The sequence below is a fragment of the Podarcis melisellensis genome (genome assembly GCF_964234715.1).
Source record: "Podarcis melisellensis genome assembly, chromosome: 7".
NCBI lineage: Eukaryota > Metazoa > Chordata > Lepidosauria > Squamata > Lacertidae > Podarcis > Podarcis melisellensis.
Window position 1 is genome coordinate 16198938 of NC_138539.1, and position 18219 is coordinate 16217156.

At 47.0% G+C, this 18219-nt stretch overlaps 1 protein-coding gene across 1 annotated transcript in view; it reads left to right on the forward strand.

Moving 5' to 3' along the window:
• The first annotated feature begins 6512 nt into the window (after positions 1-6512).
• EXT1 (exostosin glycosyltransferase 1) overlaps positions 6513-18219 on the forward strand; it is a 258791-nt gene continuing 247084 nt past the window's right edge. The window contains exon 1 of the mRNA XM_081918797.1: positions 6513-8805. Coding sequence (XP_081774923.1) covers positions 7841-8805 — 965 coding nt within the window. The 5' untranslated portion in view covers positions 6513-7840. The remainder of the gene's footprint in view (positions 8806-18219) is intronic.

The window sequence follows — 18219 nt, forward strand, 5'->3', positions numbered from 1 at the left end:
GATTCTGACACTGGAACAGACCTCCTGATGGTTGCACAGGTCTTTCTGGAAAGAGAAATGGAGGGAAGGAGGGGAGTTTCACCTGATGATTTTCTGTCTCTAAGGTCCAGTAACCCTGCTGGGGGACAAAGCTGACAACTAGAGAAGATTGGGCACTGTGTTTAACTTATATGTGTGATGAATCTGAGGAGCATCTATCTAGCATGAGTTGTGAATACGTTCTCAGCCCAAATGGGCTCCTCACTGCTTTTGCAGGATTCCAGGTAATCCGTGTTTACATCTTGCTGTTACGAAGCAAAACTGAAGCAGGATTTGACCTTGACTCTGCATGCATACCCTGTCATGACATCATCCTATAATGTTTTGTTCTGCGCCCAAAGCATCTTCTGTGTAGAAGATACCAGATGTAAAAAAAAATATATCACTGTAAGTCATTTATGCCTGTGATTTAAAAGCACACTTGCAGTGTTTCTCAAACTTGGGTCCCTGACTGTTGTTGGAGTACAACTCCCATCATCCCTAACTAGTTGGACCAGCAGTCAGGGATGATGGGAGTTGTAGTCTAACAACAGCTGGGGACCCAAGTTTGGTAAGGCTGAGAAACCATGGAGAGCCATTGCCAGATATTGTAAAAAGGTAAAGGGACCCCTGACCATTAGGTCCAGTCGTGGCCGACTCTGGGGTTGCGGCGCTCATCTCGCTTTACTGGCTGAGGGAGCCAGCGTACAGCTTCCAGGTCATGTGGCCAGCATGACTAAGCCGCTTTTGGCAAACCAGAACAGCGCATGGAAACGCCGTTTCCCTTCCCGCCAGAGTGGTACCTATTTATCTACTTGCACTTTGACGTGCTTTCGAACTGCTAGGTTGGCAGGAGCAGGGACTGAGCAACGGGAGCTCACCCCGTTGTGGGGATTCGAAACGCTGATCTTCTGATCAGCAAGTCCTAGGCTCTGTAGTTTAACCCACAGTGCCACCCGCGTCCCGCCAGATATTGTAGATAATATTAAACTAAATGTACCAATGGTCCGACTTGCTACAAAGCACCTTTCTTTAAGCCTATATAAGGTCCAATGACATCTGGAGACCCCACAGGTTATCCATCACCTCAACCAACAACCAACTCTGTTCAAGGAGAAAAGAAGCAGCTGTTAGGTGACGCAAAATTTTAGGCAGCTACATCCCGCTACTGGGAAAAAAAGAAAAGAAACACCAATATTTTTCCTTCCCAAGCAATATCCAGTTATGATAAACCAGCCTAGCTGTAGTGCTAATTTGTAAAAGAGAAAAGACCACTTTAATTTGCTCCAAGCGATAGAATAATTTTGACTGAGCGCCCTCATTCCATAAATTCACATTAGAAAACATGCTTTTGTTTGTCTCTCCGTTTCTCTTTATAGTTAGCAAGAACAGCTCAAGGCAAATGCTATTTTAAGGTGGAATCCCACAGAACGAAGCACTTCACAAGGCAGCCTTAAATCGCTTCTCATATAATTTTGCATTTTAACCATCACCCCACAGAAGTTTACCCTTGACATATTTGCCATCGCCTCAGTGCCGCTTGGGAACAAGATAAATATCAAGGGGTATTGAGACTGCACATGGTAGCTGGCTATTGGATTTGGGGTGTGGATCTTGCAGGTTAACAACTACAGGCTGCATACGCAATATACTGCGGCAACACCTTGGAAACACATTTTCCCCTCAAAGAATTCTGGGCACTGTAGTTTGTTAAGGGTTGCTGGGAATAGTAACTCCGTGAGGGGTAAACTGCAGTTCCCAGAATTCTCCTCAGGAACAGAATGTGGTTTGAATATCCTTTAAAGATGTGTACAGACTGATTTGGATAGCTAGTAAAGGTAAGGTTGCACACAAAGACTCTTTGCGCCTACATCTTTGAGTACCACATTCAATTTGTTCCTGGTAATGAGGCAACAGACCATTGTTTAGATTGCTGACTCTCACTGCTGATGTTATGAGAGATGGATGAAGATATATGTTCAGTGGCTTTCGATGGCCATTGAAAGTGATTTGTTGAAGGGCATGGTCGGGGATTAGCGTCTAACGAACGAAACGGGCCTGGGAAGGAATGTGTAGGAGAAGTTGTGGCTGAGTTATCTGCCTGCCACACAGAGAGATTTAAAGGCATATGTGGCTGTGTAATGGCTTTGAATTTCACAGATCTGTACAACTATGTGTTCACATTAGTGGCTTAAATGGCAGAGAGGTGACCTCACTCCCACCCGCTGCACACTGCCGAGTTCCAGGTTGCATTTCCAGAGTGTTGTTCACGTTTATTATTTATTAAATTTGTATATGGCCCTTCATCAGAAGATGGCAAGGCGGTTCACAACATAAAAAGACAAAATGAAAACACCAAACACCAAGTAACCCTCCTCCCACAAGAACATTTAGAAGGTCGTAAAAGGTTTAACCAGCCCAAGGCCTGGAAACATTGTTGCTTGATGGCTAAAATATGTAGTCAAGGAGCCAAGCGAGCCTCCCTGGGCAGAACATTCCAAAAACAGGGAGCCACCGCAGAAAATGTCTTTTTTCATGTTGTCACCTTCTGGACCTTTTGTGGATAGGGCACATGAAGAAGGGCCTCAGATGATGAGCATAGGTCATCATGGCGGGAGGCGGTCCTTGAGGTACTGTGGTCCTGAGCTATTTAAGGCCTTATAGTTCAAAACCAGCACTTTGAGTTGTGCCCAGAAACTAATTGGCAGCCAGTGCAGTAGGGCCAGGGTTGGCATTATATGCTCACACCTCCTTGCCCTGGCGAGGAACCTAGCACCAGCTGAAGTTTCTGAGCAGTCTTCCGAGGCAGCCCCACATGTAACACATTGCAGTAATCTAACCTTGAGGTTACCAGCACATAGGCAACAGAGGTTTGGGTGCCCCTGTCTAGACAGGGGCACAGCTGGACCACCAGCCGAAGCTGACGGAAGGCACCCTGCGCCACTGAGGACATGCATGCGTGACAGCTGTCTCAATTGTGCACACCGTTCTTAAGTACGACGTGAATGCATCTTAATTTTTCTAGATGGATTGAAGATGGTTGGAGAGAAGAAAAATGCAGCCCATCACATTATTGGTCAAGGAACGAAAGGACTGATATGGATTGTGGCTCATGCTCTGTGAATGCGGTTTCAAAAACTAGCAATGGAACCACATTTGGAGTAAGTTTTAGATTTGACCATGCTCTAGCTGTTCCCCGTGTTTTGCTGGCCTTGCTTCCTTCCCTGACATACAGAAATTTGGAAGGTGACGCATTCTGTTATCCTTGTGCCTGCAAACACATCACTTCTTCATGCCATGATAAAGGTGGAAGAGCAGGGCCAGGTAACAGAAATAGTGGCAACTCTGCAGACTGATGTATATGAAGCAATTTGGATGACCTCTACTCTTCTGTTTTCTAGCTAGCTTGTTATATGTTTCAAGGCAGCTGCATCTTTTTCTTCTCTGTTCCCCGTGTCGTCCAAGTAGAGACCTTGGACGCAGGTGCCTTGAATGTGGCTTGACACAACCATTACTTAATTTGAGTTCAAGATTGCAGGATCATCTGCTGAGACACCTGCCCTCCAGCGTCAATTCATACCGGTAATAAACACCATTTCCTCTCCCCCCCCGGGTTCTGTTCCCCCACACACTCCTTATCAGTTCAGTTTATTGGTCAACCAAATGGCAGGGTAGAAGGTTTCTGCATTTTATGGACGTACAAATTAGGGATTTGTACATCAGATATGGACAAATATTACCGGTAATTGCGTTTCGACATAGGACTCCGTGTAAGACATGTATTGGTCTGTTAAACTAAGCCAAGCGAGCCTTTGGATATAATCTGCCCAGGCTTCTACTTGTCTGCCTGTTTGTACTAGACTTGTTTTATATATATTTGTAAAATGCACTTTCCCCCCCAGGCAGACTGCAGGGCAGTTTCTTCCCAAATAAAACAGCAAGAAAGTCAATACAGAGTCAAACACAATCGTAGTGAAGACCAGAAGATTAAAACTCAAAAACTGAGAAACCCTGGGAGGACAAAAAATGTATTTACATGGTACCAAAATGATAGCAACACAGGTGCCAGGCAGGTGTCTTTGGGGAAGGAATTCTGTTCCATAAACGTGGGGCCACCACTGAGAAGATCCTCTCCTTAGGTTAAGCAGATAGTAACTAAGTTAGCAGTGGGATCTGGAGGAGACTAAGAAGCTGACCTCACAGCAGAAGAAGGTTGGTATGAAGGAATGAATTTTGCCACATGCCAAGATGCCATGTGATGTGCTAACTCCATTGAACACTGAAAGTATGGTCTTCAAATGCAGCTGTCTCCCATCTCTGCCAAATACAGCCTAGTACAATTATTGCTGTATTTTACAAAGTATTGTGCTTCTTGGAGTGTGTAAACCCCTCTGGGATTCAATTGGGCCAACGGTGGGACTGAACTAAAACTAGTATTTCAGACTAGTAACTTTTGTTGGCTTGTTTGCAAGGCTGGTGTGATCCTTATTTGAAAGCCTTCTAACCTGTTGGATGGAGATCACAATATTGAATTCCAGAAGCTTTCTGGCTGGTGGTCTTGTAAAAGGTTGAGGTGCTTCTAAATTGATTTTATTACACTGGTGTGAGTCAGTTCTGAGCATGTATAGCTGGTTTTATGGTTTATGTTGCACACACTATGTATTATTAATTATTATTATTAAAAAGTTTGTGTTCTGTGATTGTACAGAAGTCACCTTTGGAGGGTACTGACAGCTTATATATCTATGTAGTATCCGTCCGCCTATCCTGATGCATCAGAATTGTATCCATTTTTGTCTCAGTTTGAACTTTCTGTCCATTAAAATTTCATTCACTTGGGAGCAAATCCAACTGAATTCAACGGCAGTTCCTTCGGGGTCTACACTTTTGCTTTGCAGTTCTGGCAAGTCTCTAGAACTTCCTAGACGGAGCTCATTTGATACTCGCGGGCGAATTTGTGCCTCCAGCCCACAATAGCTTGACAAAACTGCCTCGCAGCTCAATTTGCCAAAAGGCTACGCAAGCTTTGCTGGGATGTACCATATGCTGATACGGGAGTCCGCGCGGTAGAGGGCGCACGTATAAACTTGTCTCCCTATCGAAGAAACGAGGAGCGAACTTGCTCCTTTTTCCTCAATCTCCTCCAAAAGCCAGTTTTTCCTTTTTTTTTTATCTCGTCCCGCCATGAAGAGGTTCGCTTGGGTTCGACAGATCTGACTCCCTTATTTTAACTGCAGTTGATTCGCTACTTGATCTTTCCAAAAGAAACCCAGATTGGATAGCCCGATTGCGTTTTGGGGAGGAGGGAGAAAGAGGTGTCTCTTTAAATAAGCACCAGTGCTACTGAAATATTTGGTGGCAGGGAGTTTAAAGACGAGGGCAAGCGGGATTTACTAACCCCCGTCCCCCGAAAGTGCTCCGGCAGCCCCAACTTGTGCATGCTTACTCAGAAGTAAAACCTCCGAACTCAGTGTGCGTCCGACTCCTAAATCGCTACCCTTAAAATTGCTACCTGGGCCTTCTGCTTAATCCGAGAGCAAACCACATTGGCCACCCAGCGCGATTTCAGCGGCAACCGCTCGCCTCGCTGGGAAGAAGCAAGTCCCTCTGAGCACACGGGGGCTTACTCCCGAGTAGACCCGTTTAGCGGGCTTGCACCGTGGCTGTACACAGGTAGCATCGGGCTGCCGGTGCTGACTTAACGGTTCCGTGCACGCTTTTGCTGTGGAGCAAGCGCCGCCGAGGGTTTGATGGCAGGCTTCGGCGCGGCCCTACGAGACACGACCTGCAAGGAAACGCGGGCCAGCAACTCATCCCCGGAGCGCCGCCGTCTCGCAGCAATTGTTTCCAGCTGCTACGCCCTTCTCCCTCCCCCTCCTCTTGCTGACTCGGCTGGGATCTCCGCTGCCCCGAAGGCGAACCGGAGCGCGTCTTTCCCTCTTCCCGGGCACTCCCACCCTCAACAATCGCTAAACACGTTGGCGGTGCCCTAGGCAACCGGTTCTTGTCGCTGCCTGCACTGGGGCCGGGGTGGAGGTTTTTTTTGGGGGGGGTGTGGATGTGGGTGCCGAATTCCCACAGACTTGGGTGGGTGTGCGTGCATATCCCCCCTCCATCCACGCTTAGGGTCCTCCCTTTAAATCAGTGTCTTTTTCTGATTGCAGGATTGCAGGAGGGGAGGCTAGAGGGCAGGCCGTTTCCTCTTGCAGCCGGTATGCACCCCTCGAGCAAATCACCCCACGCACCCACCAAGCAAGGAAGCCACCGGGCACGCACCTTCCGAGAGGGGTGGGTTTAGAAGGGAGGGGGATGGGGGGTGGGGAAGGAGGAAGAGAAGCTTCCACGGCCATTGGATCTACCGCAAAGCTGTATCCTCCGGCTCGAGGGGGGTTATGAATGGGTGCAGCGGAAGCACCTCCCCCTCCGGACGTGACGCCCAGCCAATCGGCGAGCGGGCTGCGTGGATGGATGAGGTCAGCGCCGTGGTGTCGGGGAATGGAATGTTGCAAGTGTAACATTCAGAACCGGGTAACGTTCGACGGTCGGAACTCCGCGGTCGGCAACGTTCGGAGAGGCGGGGGAGGCGGCGGTCAGCCTCCCTCCCTCCCAGCCAGCCAGCCAGCCAGCCCCTTTCCCTCCCGGAGGGGGGGCGCGCGCTCCTGTGCCATCGCCGCTCGCTGAAATGAATGGTTGAGAGGGGCGGGGGCTAGGAGGAGGAGGAGGAGGAGGAGGCGGCCGCGAAGGCAAAGGAAGGAGGAGGAGAAGGAGGAGAAGAAGAAGAAACAGCAGCAGCAGCAGAAGAAGAGGCGGCGGCGGGTCTTTTCTCTGGTTGGGGGAGATCGCAGAGCAGCCTGGAAGAGAGACTTCCCTCTCCTCCCTTCTCCTCCTCCCCGCGGAGCCGCTGCAAGGAAAGACGGCGAGAGAAATGCAGGGATTCGTCAGGTTACGGCGCTCGGGCTGGAAGATGTGAGCCTCGGAGGGTGCTACGCCGCGAACCGGAGCCGGCTGCTTGCACAGGCTGCTGGTGATATACCGACTTGCTCGGAGAAAGCCGGGCGGCTCGGGGTGTGTTTGTGTGTGTCCGTCCGTCTGTCTCTCACCTCTCTCTCTCTCTCTCTCCTCCAATCCCCTCCCCCAGCGCTCCCCTTCCTATTTTGTGTGTTAGGAAAAGACATCCGAGGAATGTTGTGTGTGTGAGTTGAAGTTGCTGCTGCGGCTCGTGCACCTTGATCATCCGCAAGCACCGGCTCCCTATGTGTGTGTGAGAGAGAGAGGAAGAGAGAACGAGAGGGCGGGACAAATTTCTCAATCTTGTAACAGCCGATTTGAAGGCGAAAACGGGGGACCTGGGCTGGGTGGTTTCATTTTCCCGGAGCGGGTGCCTTCTCCCTCTCTCCTCCTTGCAAGAGAATTCCTAGCCCCACGCTCCCTCCTTTCCTCCCCTCCAAAGCCGGGCTGGGCGTGATTATTCTCTGCCTGCCCCTGCTTCTCTCAGTCCCTCTCTCCTTCTCCTTCTTCTCCTCTCTGTCTTCCCCCTTCTCTCTCCCTTTCCCTTATCTCTCTCTCTCTCCCTTCCCCCCCTCCCTCCCCAATCTCTATTGTGCGAGCCAAAGATGAAAGACCGGAGGGGAGAAAGTTAAAGAAATCGCCCACATGCGCTGCATCAGTCCGAGGCTTTGGGAAAGGAATAAAGAGGAGGTGGGAGAAGAGAGTTTAAAGTCTTTGCAGGCGGGAAGATGGCGGACTCAAGCTGAAAGTGTCGACTGGCAAACTTGGGCGATCTTTGTGTTTATTTACAATCCTCTCGACCCAGATAGGACACATGCAGGCCAAAAAACGCTACTTCATCCTGCTCTCCGCTGGCACTTTCGTCGTCCTGCTGTTCTACTTGGGAGGCTTGCAGTTCAGAGCATCTAGGAGCCAGAGCAGACGGGAGGCTCACAGTAGCAGGAATGGCTTGCAGCACAGCGGCGGCCCCGAGCACTACTGGCCCCGATTCCCGGACGCCCTGCGCCCCTTCGTCCCTTGGGAGCAGCTGGAGAACGAGGAGTACAACATGCACACTTCCCCGCGGCAGAAGCGCGACGCCAACGCCAGCGTCTACAAGGGCAAGAAGTGCCGCATGGAGTCCTGCTTCGACTTCACCATCTGCAAAAAGAACGGCTTCAAGGTGTACGTCTACCCTCAGCAGAAAGGGGAGAAGATTGCCGAGAGTTACCAAAACATCCTCGCCGCCATCGAAGGCTCCCGGTTTTATACTTCCGACCCCAGCCAAGCTTGCCTGTTCGTCCTCAGCCTGGATACCTTAGACAGGGACCAGCTGTCCCCCCAGTACGTGCACAACCTGAGGTCCAAGGTCCAGAACCTCCACTTGTGGAACAATGGTAGGAACCACTTAGTTTTTAATTTATATTCCGGCACGTGGCCCGACTACACCGAGGACGTGGGCTTCGACATTGGCCAGGCCATGCTAGCCAAAGCCAGTATCAGCACGGAAAACTTCCGCCCGAAGTTTGACGTCTCTATCCCGCTCTTTTCTAAGGATCACCCGAGGACAGGAGGGGAGAAGGGCTTCCTGAGGTTTAACACCATCCCTCCTCTCAGGAAGTACATGTTGGTGTTCAAGGGGAAAAGGTACCTGACTGGGATAGGGTCCGACACCAGGAATGCCTTATATCATGTCCATAACGGGGAGGATGTTGTCCTCTTGACCACCTGCAAGCACGGCAAAGACTGGCAGAAGCACAAGGACTCACGGTGCGATAGGGACAACGCGGAATATGAAAAGTAAGTGGCCGCTCTTGCTGTCTCTCTTCTTCTCTGTGCGTTAAAAGGTGGCAGCTTAATGGCTCTCTGCAAACCCCTGTAAAGTGCCACTGTTCGGGCCTGCTTCTTCTACAGAATTTCCCCGATTGGAAACAAGTTAAAAACTACAAGCAGGATAAATGGAAGTCTTTTAAAGTATGAAATAGGAGGTGTGGGCCTACCAGGTTTATTTGCCCCCCCTTGAGTTGGGTGGAGGCATTTAAATGACCTGAGAATTGCACCCCCACTGGAAATCAGGATGAAAGCCTATGCACACTTGGGAGATTGTGATCCTGTGTGCGCTTTTAGCCCCGCTAAAAAAACACGTTGGTTTTATTGCAGAGTAAGCATGCATAAGATTGCATCATCGTACATATTGCTGAATTCTCCGGGGTTGGCTTCTGAATGTACAAGAAGTGTTCAAGGGGCATCTTCCTGATTTCTTGGGGCTTCCTCCTGAGGTAGAAGTGTGCCAGGTCACAGCTTCGTCTTGTAAGCTTCCTTGGTTCAGCTGCAGCTGAAGGTGGAGTGACCTGTAGTGTCCTAGTCAGCTGTGACCCATCCTGGGTAGAAATTGAACAAAGTTCATTGTAGCTTAGCTCCCTTATAGTTCTGCTCGCACAAAAGGCTTCTTTCTGCGTGGTGTCGATTTTCTTTTTAACCTTGATGGATAATGCCTAGAACAAAGTTCAGAGAAATCTGATGACTTGCTAAAACGCGCGGGTGTGAACATTTATTTAGATGGCTATGAGTTTGTTATGCAGCTGCAGAACTGATTCGGTTAATTTATGTGCTGGATGGATGCTCAGCCTTCACCTTTATTTTTCTTGCACAAAACAGCTGTGAAACCAGGGAACGTTGAGGTGTGTCCAGCTCCAAAACCTTTTGCATATTTCCATGTTGACAGCTGTTTCCAGCGGTGTAAATGCTTCCTGTGGTTCGTTTCCTGTGGTTTTTCTGTTCCATGTCTTTCCCCCCCTCCTACTTTTGATACGTTTAACTCCATGGGATGAATACCAATCTAGATAAGAAATATAAATTGCAAAGTAATGTGGCTGGTGCCTTGGTTCAACAAGTAGTAGAGTAGATTTACAAGCTTTTGAGTTGTACAGAACCCTTTCTCCAGACCTAAAAAGAGACCCATTGCAGTTCATACACTTACCCAGGTGCGTCAATAATAGCAGGTGTAAACTGAGCTACTTCTGCATCCAATCTCCTATTCCTAGTGTCTCTCTTCTCCAGTATAACTTGCAAGTTGTGAGTGTAACTTTTTGCATGTAGATGCTGTTAAGACAACAGCTTTGCAGAAATGGCCACTGTAGGGTTGTAGTGATAATGAGCCTGTTCGAAACTCATTAGTTAACTTTAAATGCTGACCACGTTTGTGCTTGCAGAGCTGAGATCCCTAAGTAAAAGCAGCTTGATTTCCATGTGAGAAACAAATGTGGAGGCATACTCCTTTTATTTAGACGTTGGTCCAAAATCAGGTTGTGTCAGGGATGGTTAGGGAGACTCGTAGAATCAGTGATACAAGTTGGAAGACTGCAACCGTTGTCAATTTGTAAGTCATAAATGGAAAAGTTTGAAAGCTTGATTAGGACTAGAAGAATGAACATTACTGGCTCCTGCAAGAGCAGCCAAATAAGGAACATCTGTACTGGCAGTGCACCTGATTCCTCCACGAGGGCCAGTTCTGTTGGCTGTGTGCATAATGTGCATTTAGAGGTCATGGGAATATCATCCTGGTGATGCCCGCATATTTGTGCGCATAACTCAAGATCTTCTTCCTTGCATATTTGGGTGAGTGTGCAGGCACAAGTAAATGGGTCTCTTGAAGGAGGTGAGCGATGGAGAGAATGAGGTTTAAATGCCTGTAGGCTTTCAGGAATTTCTTTGTTTGGAATATGATCTACCACTCTGATGTTGCCAGCTGAGCTTAGTCTAACACTTCCATTCCTTTAAGTCTACCTGTTTGGGTATGGTGTTAAGCTCCCCTTGGTTCATTTATGTTTAAAAGCACACTCTGCTTAAAAGGGTTGGCTCTTGGAGGTCTCGGTCCCTTGACTAAGGGATGCCACAAGTCCCAGCAACCGGGAAGGTCAGTGCAGGACTTTGTGCTGTCATTTCCCCCTGGGAGAAGATGCAAGGGTTCCATTTCCTCATTTTAGGCACCAAAAAATGCCCAGCTTTGTCTGAGGTAGAGCAGGGTCCTCTGTGGCTTTTTTTAAAGGCAGCCTAGGGATGTTGACTCACGGTCTTTTAGAAAAGGTGGCTGTGATTACTTTTGCAAAATGCCATAAATAACGTTTACTTTGGAGAGGCGGCACCTGTGTGAGCATCTGTTGGCACCCCAAGAAATCACTCCAAGGCACAGATTCAGTGTGGATTTATCGAATTTTGCCATTACTGTGCAGAACCCTGTCTCTTCCCTGTCTCTCGCTCCCCCCACTATTCAAGTCGCGTCCATGCTTGGCTCTGCACATATAGTTTATGAAATCTGACAAGGCCACATCCTGGGGGAAGCATGACTTTCAGAATCCTGGCGGTATCTCTTTATAAGCGCATTATATCTATTCTCATACATGTGATAGTTGTAGGAGATTGTCCTCTGTTAACTCTCTTTACCTTGAGGGGGAGAAAGAGGCGGCTTGCTTCCGAGAGAGAATGTGACAGTTCCAAAGAGTTTCCCGAAACTGCCTCAAAAAATCCTAGCCTTGCCTTCGATTTTGGCAGGAGAATAGGAGCCTCTGACCCTACAGATGTTCTTGGACCAGAACTCCCAAGGCCATTGGCCATGTCGCCTGGGGGTGTTAGGATTCGGAGTCCAGAAACATCTGTCCTCCTATCCCTTGATCTAAATGTTGAGAGCTTTTTGGAAAGAGCACATAAGCATAAATTCCTGGTGCATTAGCCTCTTCATGGCTGGTTTCTTAGGGCTTGCAAACAGCTGCGTGGAACCTCTGTGGGCAGAGGCAATGTATACCAGGGGCCAGAGATCGTAGAATTGCGGAGCTTGGATTTTTGAGGGTCATCACTGCTATGCAGGAATATTTTGCCCCATGTGGGGCTCAAACCCAGAGCCCTGAGATTAAGAGTCTCTTGCCCTTACCAACTGAGCTATTCAGCAGGAGAGCCATTACATCTGCCCTAAGATTCCACACAAATCTTGCTGTTGTGAGTAGAGTGCTAAGTGATTTGGGCTTCCAGTCCAGCAATTCTTAGTTCCTTTTGGCTTGTGCTGTTGAAGATGCACCATTCTCCAACTGAAGAATGGGCTACCTGGCCTCAAAGCAGTTGGGTGAGGCCACTGTTCCTGTGCCTCCTAGTTTCACCTCGTGTTTGATATTGAATTTGCAGAGGAATTTACCTTTCCTCGTTTTCTGTGATGGACAGGACTGCAGGTACTCTGCAGGTGACCTGTTGGCCTGGCAATATTGATCCTGGCAAGGCAGACACTGAGTGGCTGAACAAGGGAAAGCAAGTGTAAACTTCACAATTAGATTCACTTCTCCTTTTCCCTTCTTAAAAAAGGGCTATTGTGTTGTGTTAGCAGAGTGAGATTGCAATCCTGGGCATGTCTACTCTGACGCAAGCCCCCTGAAATTAAATGTTTCTTAACTCTCAGGTAGGTGTGCGCAGTATTGTGACTTCAATGCACAATCCTCTGCACCTGGTTTACTCAGAAGGAAATGCCCATTACATTCCATAGGCCTTCTTCCCGGTTAAATGGGAGTAGACTTGTACCCTAAGTCTGCAATCTTGATTGTGTCTCCTTGGGGTTAAACCCCACTGAAATTGGACTCCGTGCAGGTAATTGTTTTTTGTTTGTTTTTAATAAACCTGGAAAGGATCAGGCTATAAATTATAATCTTTTGCAAAATCTGTTTGATTAGCAAATTGGAGGAAAAACCTAAGTGTAAATGTTGATGGCTGTTAAATTCTGCCCAGAGAACTGTCCAGCACCCCACTTTTCCCCCATGTCTCTTCCGCCACCCCCAAATCTGTCCTAATAAGTCCCCAACATTTTTGCAATATGCTTAGTGAGTGTTTGACATGTTTTGGCTCAGTCTTCCCAAGTTCTATTAAGAAATCCATCTGCAGCACTGAACTAATTAATTTTCATCAAAGTTATGCATCTCAGCAGATAAAGCTGATGCCGACTAAAATGAATTGCATTATCTTGATTAGAATACTCGCAAACGGGATTTAAGGAGCGACTTGCACTCTCTGTGCGTATGTATCTAATATACATTATGTTAATACATATGCCTCTGTATCACTTCTTTAGGTTTGTTTTTAGTGCCATTAATTCTGAATCATATAAATGCTTGGGTAGTGTGCTTTGTAATATGGGCCTAGGTGTTGCGTCTTGCTTTTTTATTTTTATTTTAGGCTGAAGAGAAGCAAGTGGTCTGCTGCTTTTTGAACTGGGAGGGGAAGGAATTGGGTCTGGAAGATGTAGAGTCCTTGGCACATGTCCACTGAGCCCAATTTCCTATGCCAATGGTCCATGAAGCTGCAAGGTGGACTGTCAACTCTGTTTAAAAGAGAAAGAGTGTGTATTACTCTGTATGTGGGCATATTAGTGGTGCATGTCTTCTTTCTCCTATACACTAGGTATTTCACGATTGTGTGAACATGCAACTTCTCATGGCACCTGTGGAACTGATTCTGCAAAACTCAAAAATGCTTATTCTTGATAATATAAAAAAGATAAAGCACCCCTGGACGGTTAAGTCCAGCCAAAGGCGACTATGGGGTGTGACACTCATCTCGCGATGGTGGTGAGTTCCCGTTGCTCTGTCCCAGCTTCTGCCAACCTAGCAGTTTGAAAGCACACCAGCGCAAGGAGATAAATGGGCCCTGCTGTGGCGGGAAGATAAAAGGCGTTTCTATGCGCTCTGGTTTCCGTCACGGTGTCCAGTTGCGCCAGATGCGGTTTAGTTCTGCTGGCCTCATGACCCGGAAGGCTGTCTGTGGACAAACACCGGCTTCCTCAGCCTGATGAGCGCTGCACCCCATAGTTGCCTTGTTTATTCTTGGATGCCCCCACTGAGTGGAAGTGATTGCTGGCGAGGAAATGGTTTGGCGACGAGGATCCTCTTTCGAATGGCAAAATGTCAGAAAACAGGAGTAATTGAGGTGTCAGGTTTTTAATCGGCAAATCAAAAAGCAATGAAGGGTCGTCAGTTCTTCGGCATGGCAGCTGAAATCAATGGGTGCAGCTGCTTTGGCTGACTAAATATTATAATATAATGTTTATTAGATATATTATGTTATAAGACGCAATGATGAAAGCATCAAACAACACTTTGTTCTGGATCCTAGTTCGATGCGGTTAATCACTAAAACCATATATTCATAACAGTGAGTAGCAAAACAGAAATCTTTAATTCTTATAGCAAAAGGTTTTGGCTTTGCCTTCATCGGGAGAAAATTGTGCTGTTTCCAAGGTGGCAGGTTTAGAGCTTGCAGATGGAGAGCTCAAAAGGTCTTTAATTGTGGAAGGAAAGTGATGTTGGTACTGTCCTTTAGGTTGAGGTCATGCGGTGTTAATGTGTAAATGCAAAAATCTTCCCCTTTTTGCTAACATTCTGTTGGCATCCCTAGAGCAATTACTGATTATAATAGTGACCCAGGAGTTTTCTGCAGGTGAGGCAGAGCAAATTTAAAAGGACCCAGTGTTCCTGAGACCAGACTGATGGCAGAAGAGTGTTGCTAATGTTTAGGCTGAATTGTTCTCACGTGGGAATTCCTTGCACCAGGGTCATTCGCTTGCACGTTGAGGGTGGAGCAACACTTGCGTCCAGGTACCCTTTGACTCAGATGTTGCATGGGATTCAGCTGCAGAGAACTGGCGTCTTCCTTGCCACTTATGAATTGGGCCGGCAAGTCTATTTTGAGCCACTGCGCTGTTTTAAGATAAATAGCATCAAGCATTTACTTAACTTAATGGATGGGTGTTTGACGGCGAGCTGAAATCTGACTTCCTGAGGGTTTTCTCTGTTCATTATCTGCTTAGCAGCTTTACCAGGAATACCCAAGGAGTTGTCAGTGCAGGTAGGTAGGCAGCCGTCTCTGTAATAATAAGTGATTAATAGCTGCATGTTTATCTATGTAGTTAAAGCAGCATTTTCTGTATTGCTAAACAGACTATTTATTGTCTGCGTGTATGTATGTTTTGTCCATAGCCCGTAACTGTTTCTATGTGTGGCAATGTGGGAGCTATCAGTTGCATCAGCTGTAGATTACTTCACATCACAAGGATTAATGAGCATAACCTTAAGTTATGTGTTGCCTGTCTATGAATGCATAATGTCTTAGGGAAAAGAAAAAAAAAATCTCTCTTTTTTTTTTTTAAAAAAAGTTATCCTTCCAGGCTAACTGGGGGTAGGGGGGAACCAGATGGTATTTTGCAATCCTAGAAGGGCATTGTGATTTAGCGGAGTTGAAACAATTCTTCCAATTCCCTTTTTTTGCCACCTGCAGTTCCTAATGCCCCGTCAAATCAGCTCCAGAGACTTGAGGGTCTATAGCAGGGATAGGTAAAGGTAAAGGTACCCCTGACCATTAGGTCCAGTCGTGACTGACTCTGGGCTTGCGGCGCTCATCTCGCTTTATTGGCCGAGGGAGCCAGCGTACAGCTTCCAGGTCATGTGGCCAGCATGACTAAGTTGCTTCTGGCGAACCAGAGCAGCACACGGAAACACCATTTTACTTCCCACTGGAGCGGTACCTATTTATCTACTGTATTTGCATTCTGACGTGCTTTCGAACTGCTAGGTAGACAGGAGCAGGGACCAAGCAATGGGAGCTCACCCCGTCACTGGGATTCAAACCGCCGACCACCCGCATTCCTAGCAGGGATAGGAGGTGAGTGGATTTCAGGGGAAAGGGGGAATTGGTTGAAATCAAACCCCTCATCTTCTGACAGTGGGCATCTTTGCTAGATTTGCATCTTTCTATGCGTACAGGGGTGCCAATTAGAACCAGCCTAGTGTGAATGTTAGTTGACTTTAACACACCAGCTCTGTAGTATTGTGTGTCTCTGTGTGCAGAGAGGGTCTTGGGTTCAGTCCCTTGGCTTCCAGCCAAAAGGTTCAGGTGACAGGAAAGACTTGAGGAATCCTACTGGCAGTTGGAACAGATAATATTGTGATAGCTGGGAAAACTGCCTAACCTGCTATGAGCACATTTCTACTAAAATTGTGCATATAATATTTCTTTGCACCAACTGAGGAGTGTGCTAGGTATAGGGTTTCATGGCTCTCTATCTGATGAGGAACTTGGTTGCTTCTTGCAAATTTGCATAGGAACATAGGAGGAGCCTGTGTCTATGTAAAACATAGTTTTGTAAGGTCCTGATACCAGTGTGCCTCTTTGTCGCTGCTATTCCTGGGTGCTGCTCTCTCTTCTCAGTTCGCCAGCAAATTGTTCTTTATTAAGCCTTGCCATTTCCCATAATGTCCAGTAGACCTTACGGTTTAAAGCAGAGTGAGTAGGAATTCCAGAGTCATGAAAGCAGGCTTCTCTTGATGGAGGAATTCAAGGCAGAGGACGTGGCTGGCCGAGCAAGATTTGACATGTTTCGTGCGCAGAGAGAGAGAGAGGCAGAGAAATACACGGGAAGAAATTCCTGTTTTGCAAAGAGACCTTTATCCAATAAAAGGCTCTACCTGGCTGTGGATAATATGATTCAGGGGGAAAAAAAACCACATTGAGCATAAATATGCATTTATTTTGAACAGGTGAAGATGCCCCTTTCTTTCCTTCCTCCTTCAAAAATGCATTTTAAAATGGTTGTAAAACAAACCAGGGATAACATACGGAGCAGGCATTTTGGATATTTAATTATATCACGTCTTGACTCCTGTTCGCCTCCCCTCATTTCATCTCGCTTGGTTTATAACTCTGATGTTCAGGCAATCTTTTTAGAGACCAAAGTTGCTCTTATTTTTCTGTTGTAGCAATCCCTCTTTGCTTGTTGTATTGATGTATTATGGTATTTTAATATTTTCTTGGAAGCCGCCCAGAGTGGCCGAGGAAGCCCAGCCAGATGGGCGGGGTATAAATAATAAATTATTATTATTATTATTACTTGTTGAAGCTGTGGAGGGAGTGCAGCAGCAGAAGGCCTGCTGTGTCACAATAATTCTTCTAAATGCCACACCTTCTATAGTTTGCTGTGAAATTGGGAAGAACTTTAGAGATTAGGCTCTGACTGACAGTGCTCATCCTTGGAAGCACCTTTCATCTGCGACTAGTGTGTAATACTTTTAAAAATTGTTGCATGTTCTTTGGTTGCGCCATCATTGCATGCCTTTAGGTGTCGGGCAAAAATAAATACCGTATTTTTTGCTCTATAGGACGCACCCGACCATAAGACGCACCTAGTTTTAGAGGGGGGAGAACAAGAAAACAAAATACCTCTCCCTCTCTGCGTAGCGCCTTTCCAGTGAAGTGAAGCCAGGCGAGCAAGAGGGATTGGTGCGCACCAACCCCTCTCGCTCTCCAGGCTTCAGCGAAAGCAATGTGAAGCCATGGAGCCTGCATTTGCTCCATAAGACACATTTCCCCTTAATTTTTGGAGGGGAAAAAGTGCGTCTTATAGAGCGAAAAATACGGTAAATCCTCTTTACCCAGGCCTTTGGCCATGATTAATCAATGGCCTGCTAAATGTGTGTGTCTGCGCCCACAGTGTACATTTTCCAAAAAGGAATGTCTAGTTGTCATTCGGGGGCCAGGAGGCTCAAAGCTGGTATTTTTCAACATGGCTTTTTGACTCCTGAAATTTGTTCTGATTGTGCAGATAAAATGCCATGGATAGAATTCTGCCAGATGGGGTGTTAGTGTATGAAAACAGGCAAGATCCAAGGATCCCCAGGCATGTGCCTCCAGATGGTGGAGACATTGGGTGACACCCTGGCGTTTGGGCATCTTTAAATGCTTATTTTGCAAAATGCTTATTTCATCATTAAACTGTCCATTATTATGCTTTGTGTTAACTTTTTAAAAAAATATTCCTTAAAGATACGTTCTTAATGTTGTACACCGCCCTGGGATCTTTGGATAAAGGGCTGTATATAAATCTAATAAACAAACAAGCAAATAAATGTTCTTTCTTAATAGGAAGATGATACTTTGCACACACCTGCCACACCTCTGTGTGTGTGTGTGTGTGTGTGTGTGTATGAGATCGATCGTGTCAGCTTCTGCAGTGCCGTAAAAGCCTCAGGTGACATATCAGCATGCACCTTTTTTAAAAGTCCTACCTCAGGTGCCATTGAAATTATTAGAGTTTGAAAGGACCTCTCAGGCAATCTAGTTGAGTCCTCTTCTGATAGCAGGAAGTCCACTACCAACAGCATCCCCCGTAAGTGGGCCATCCAGCCTCTG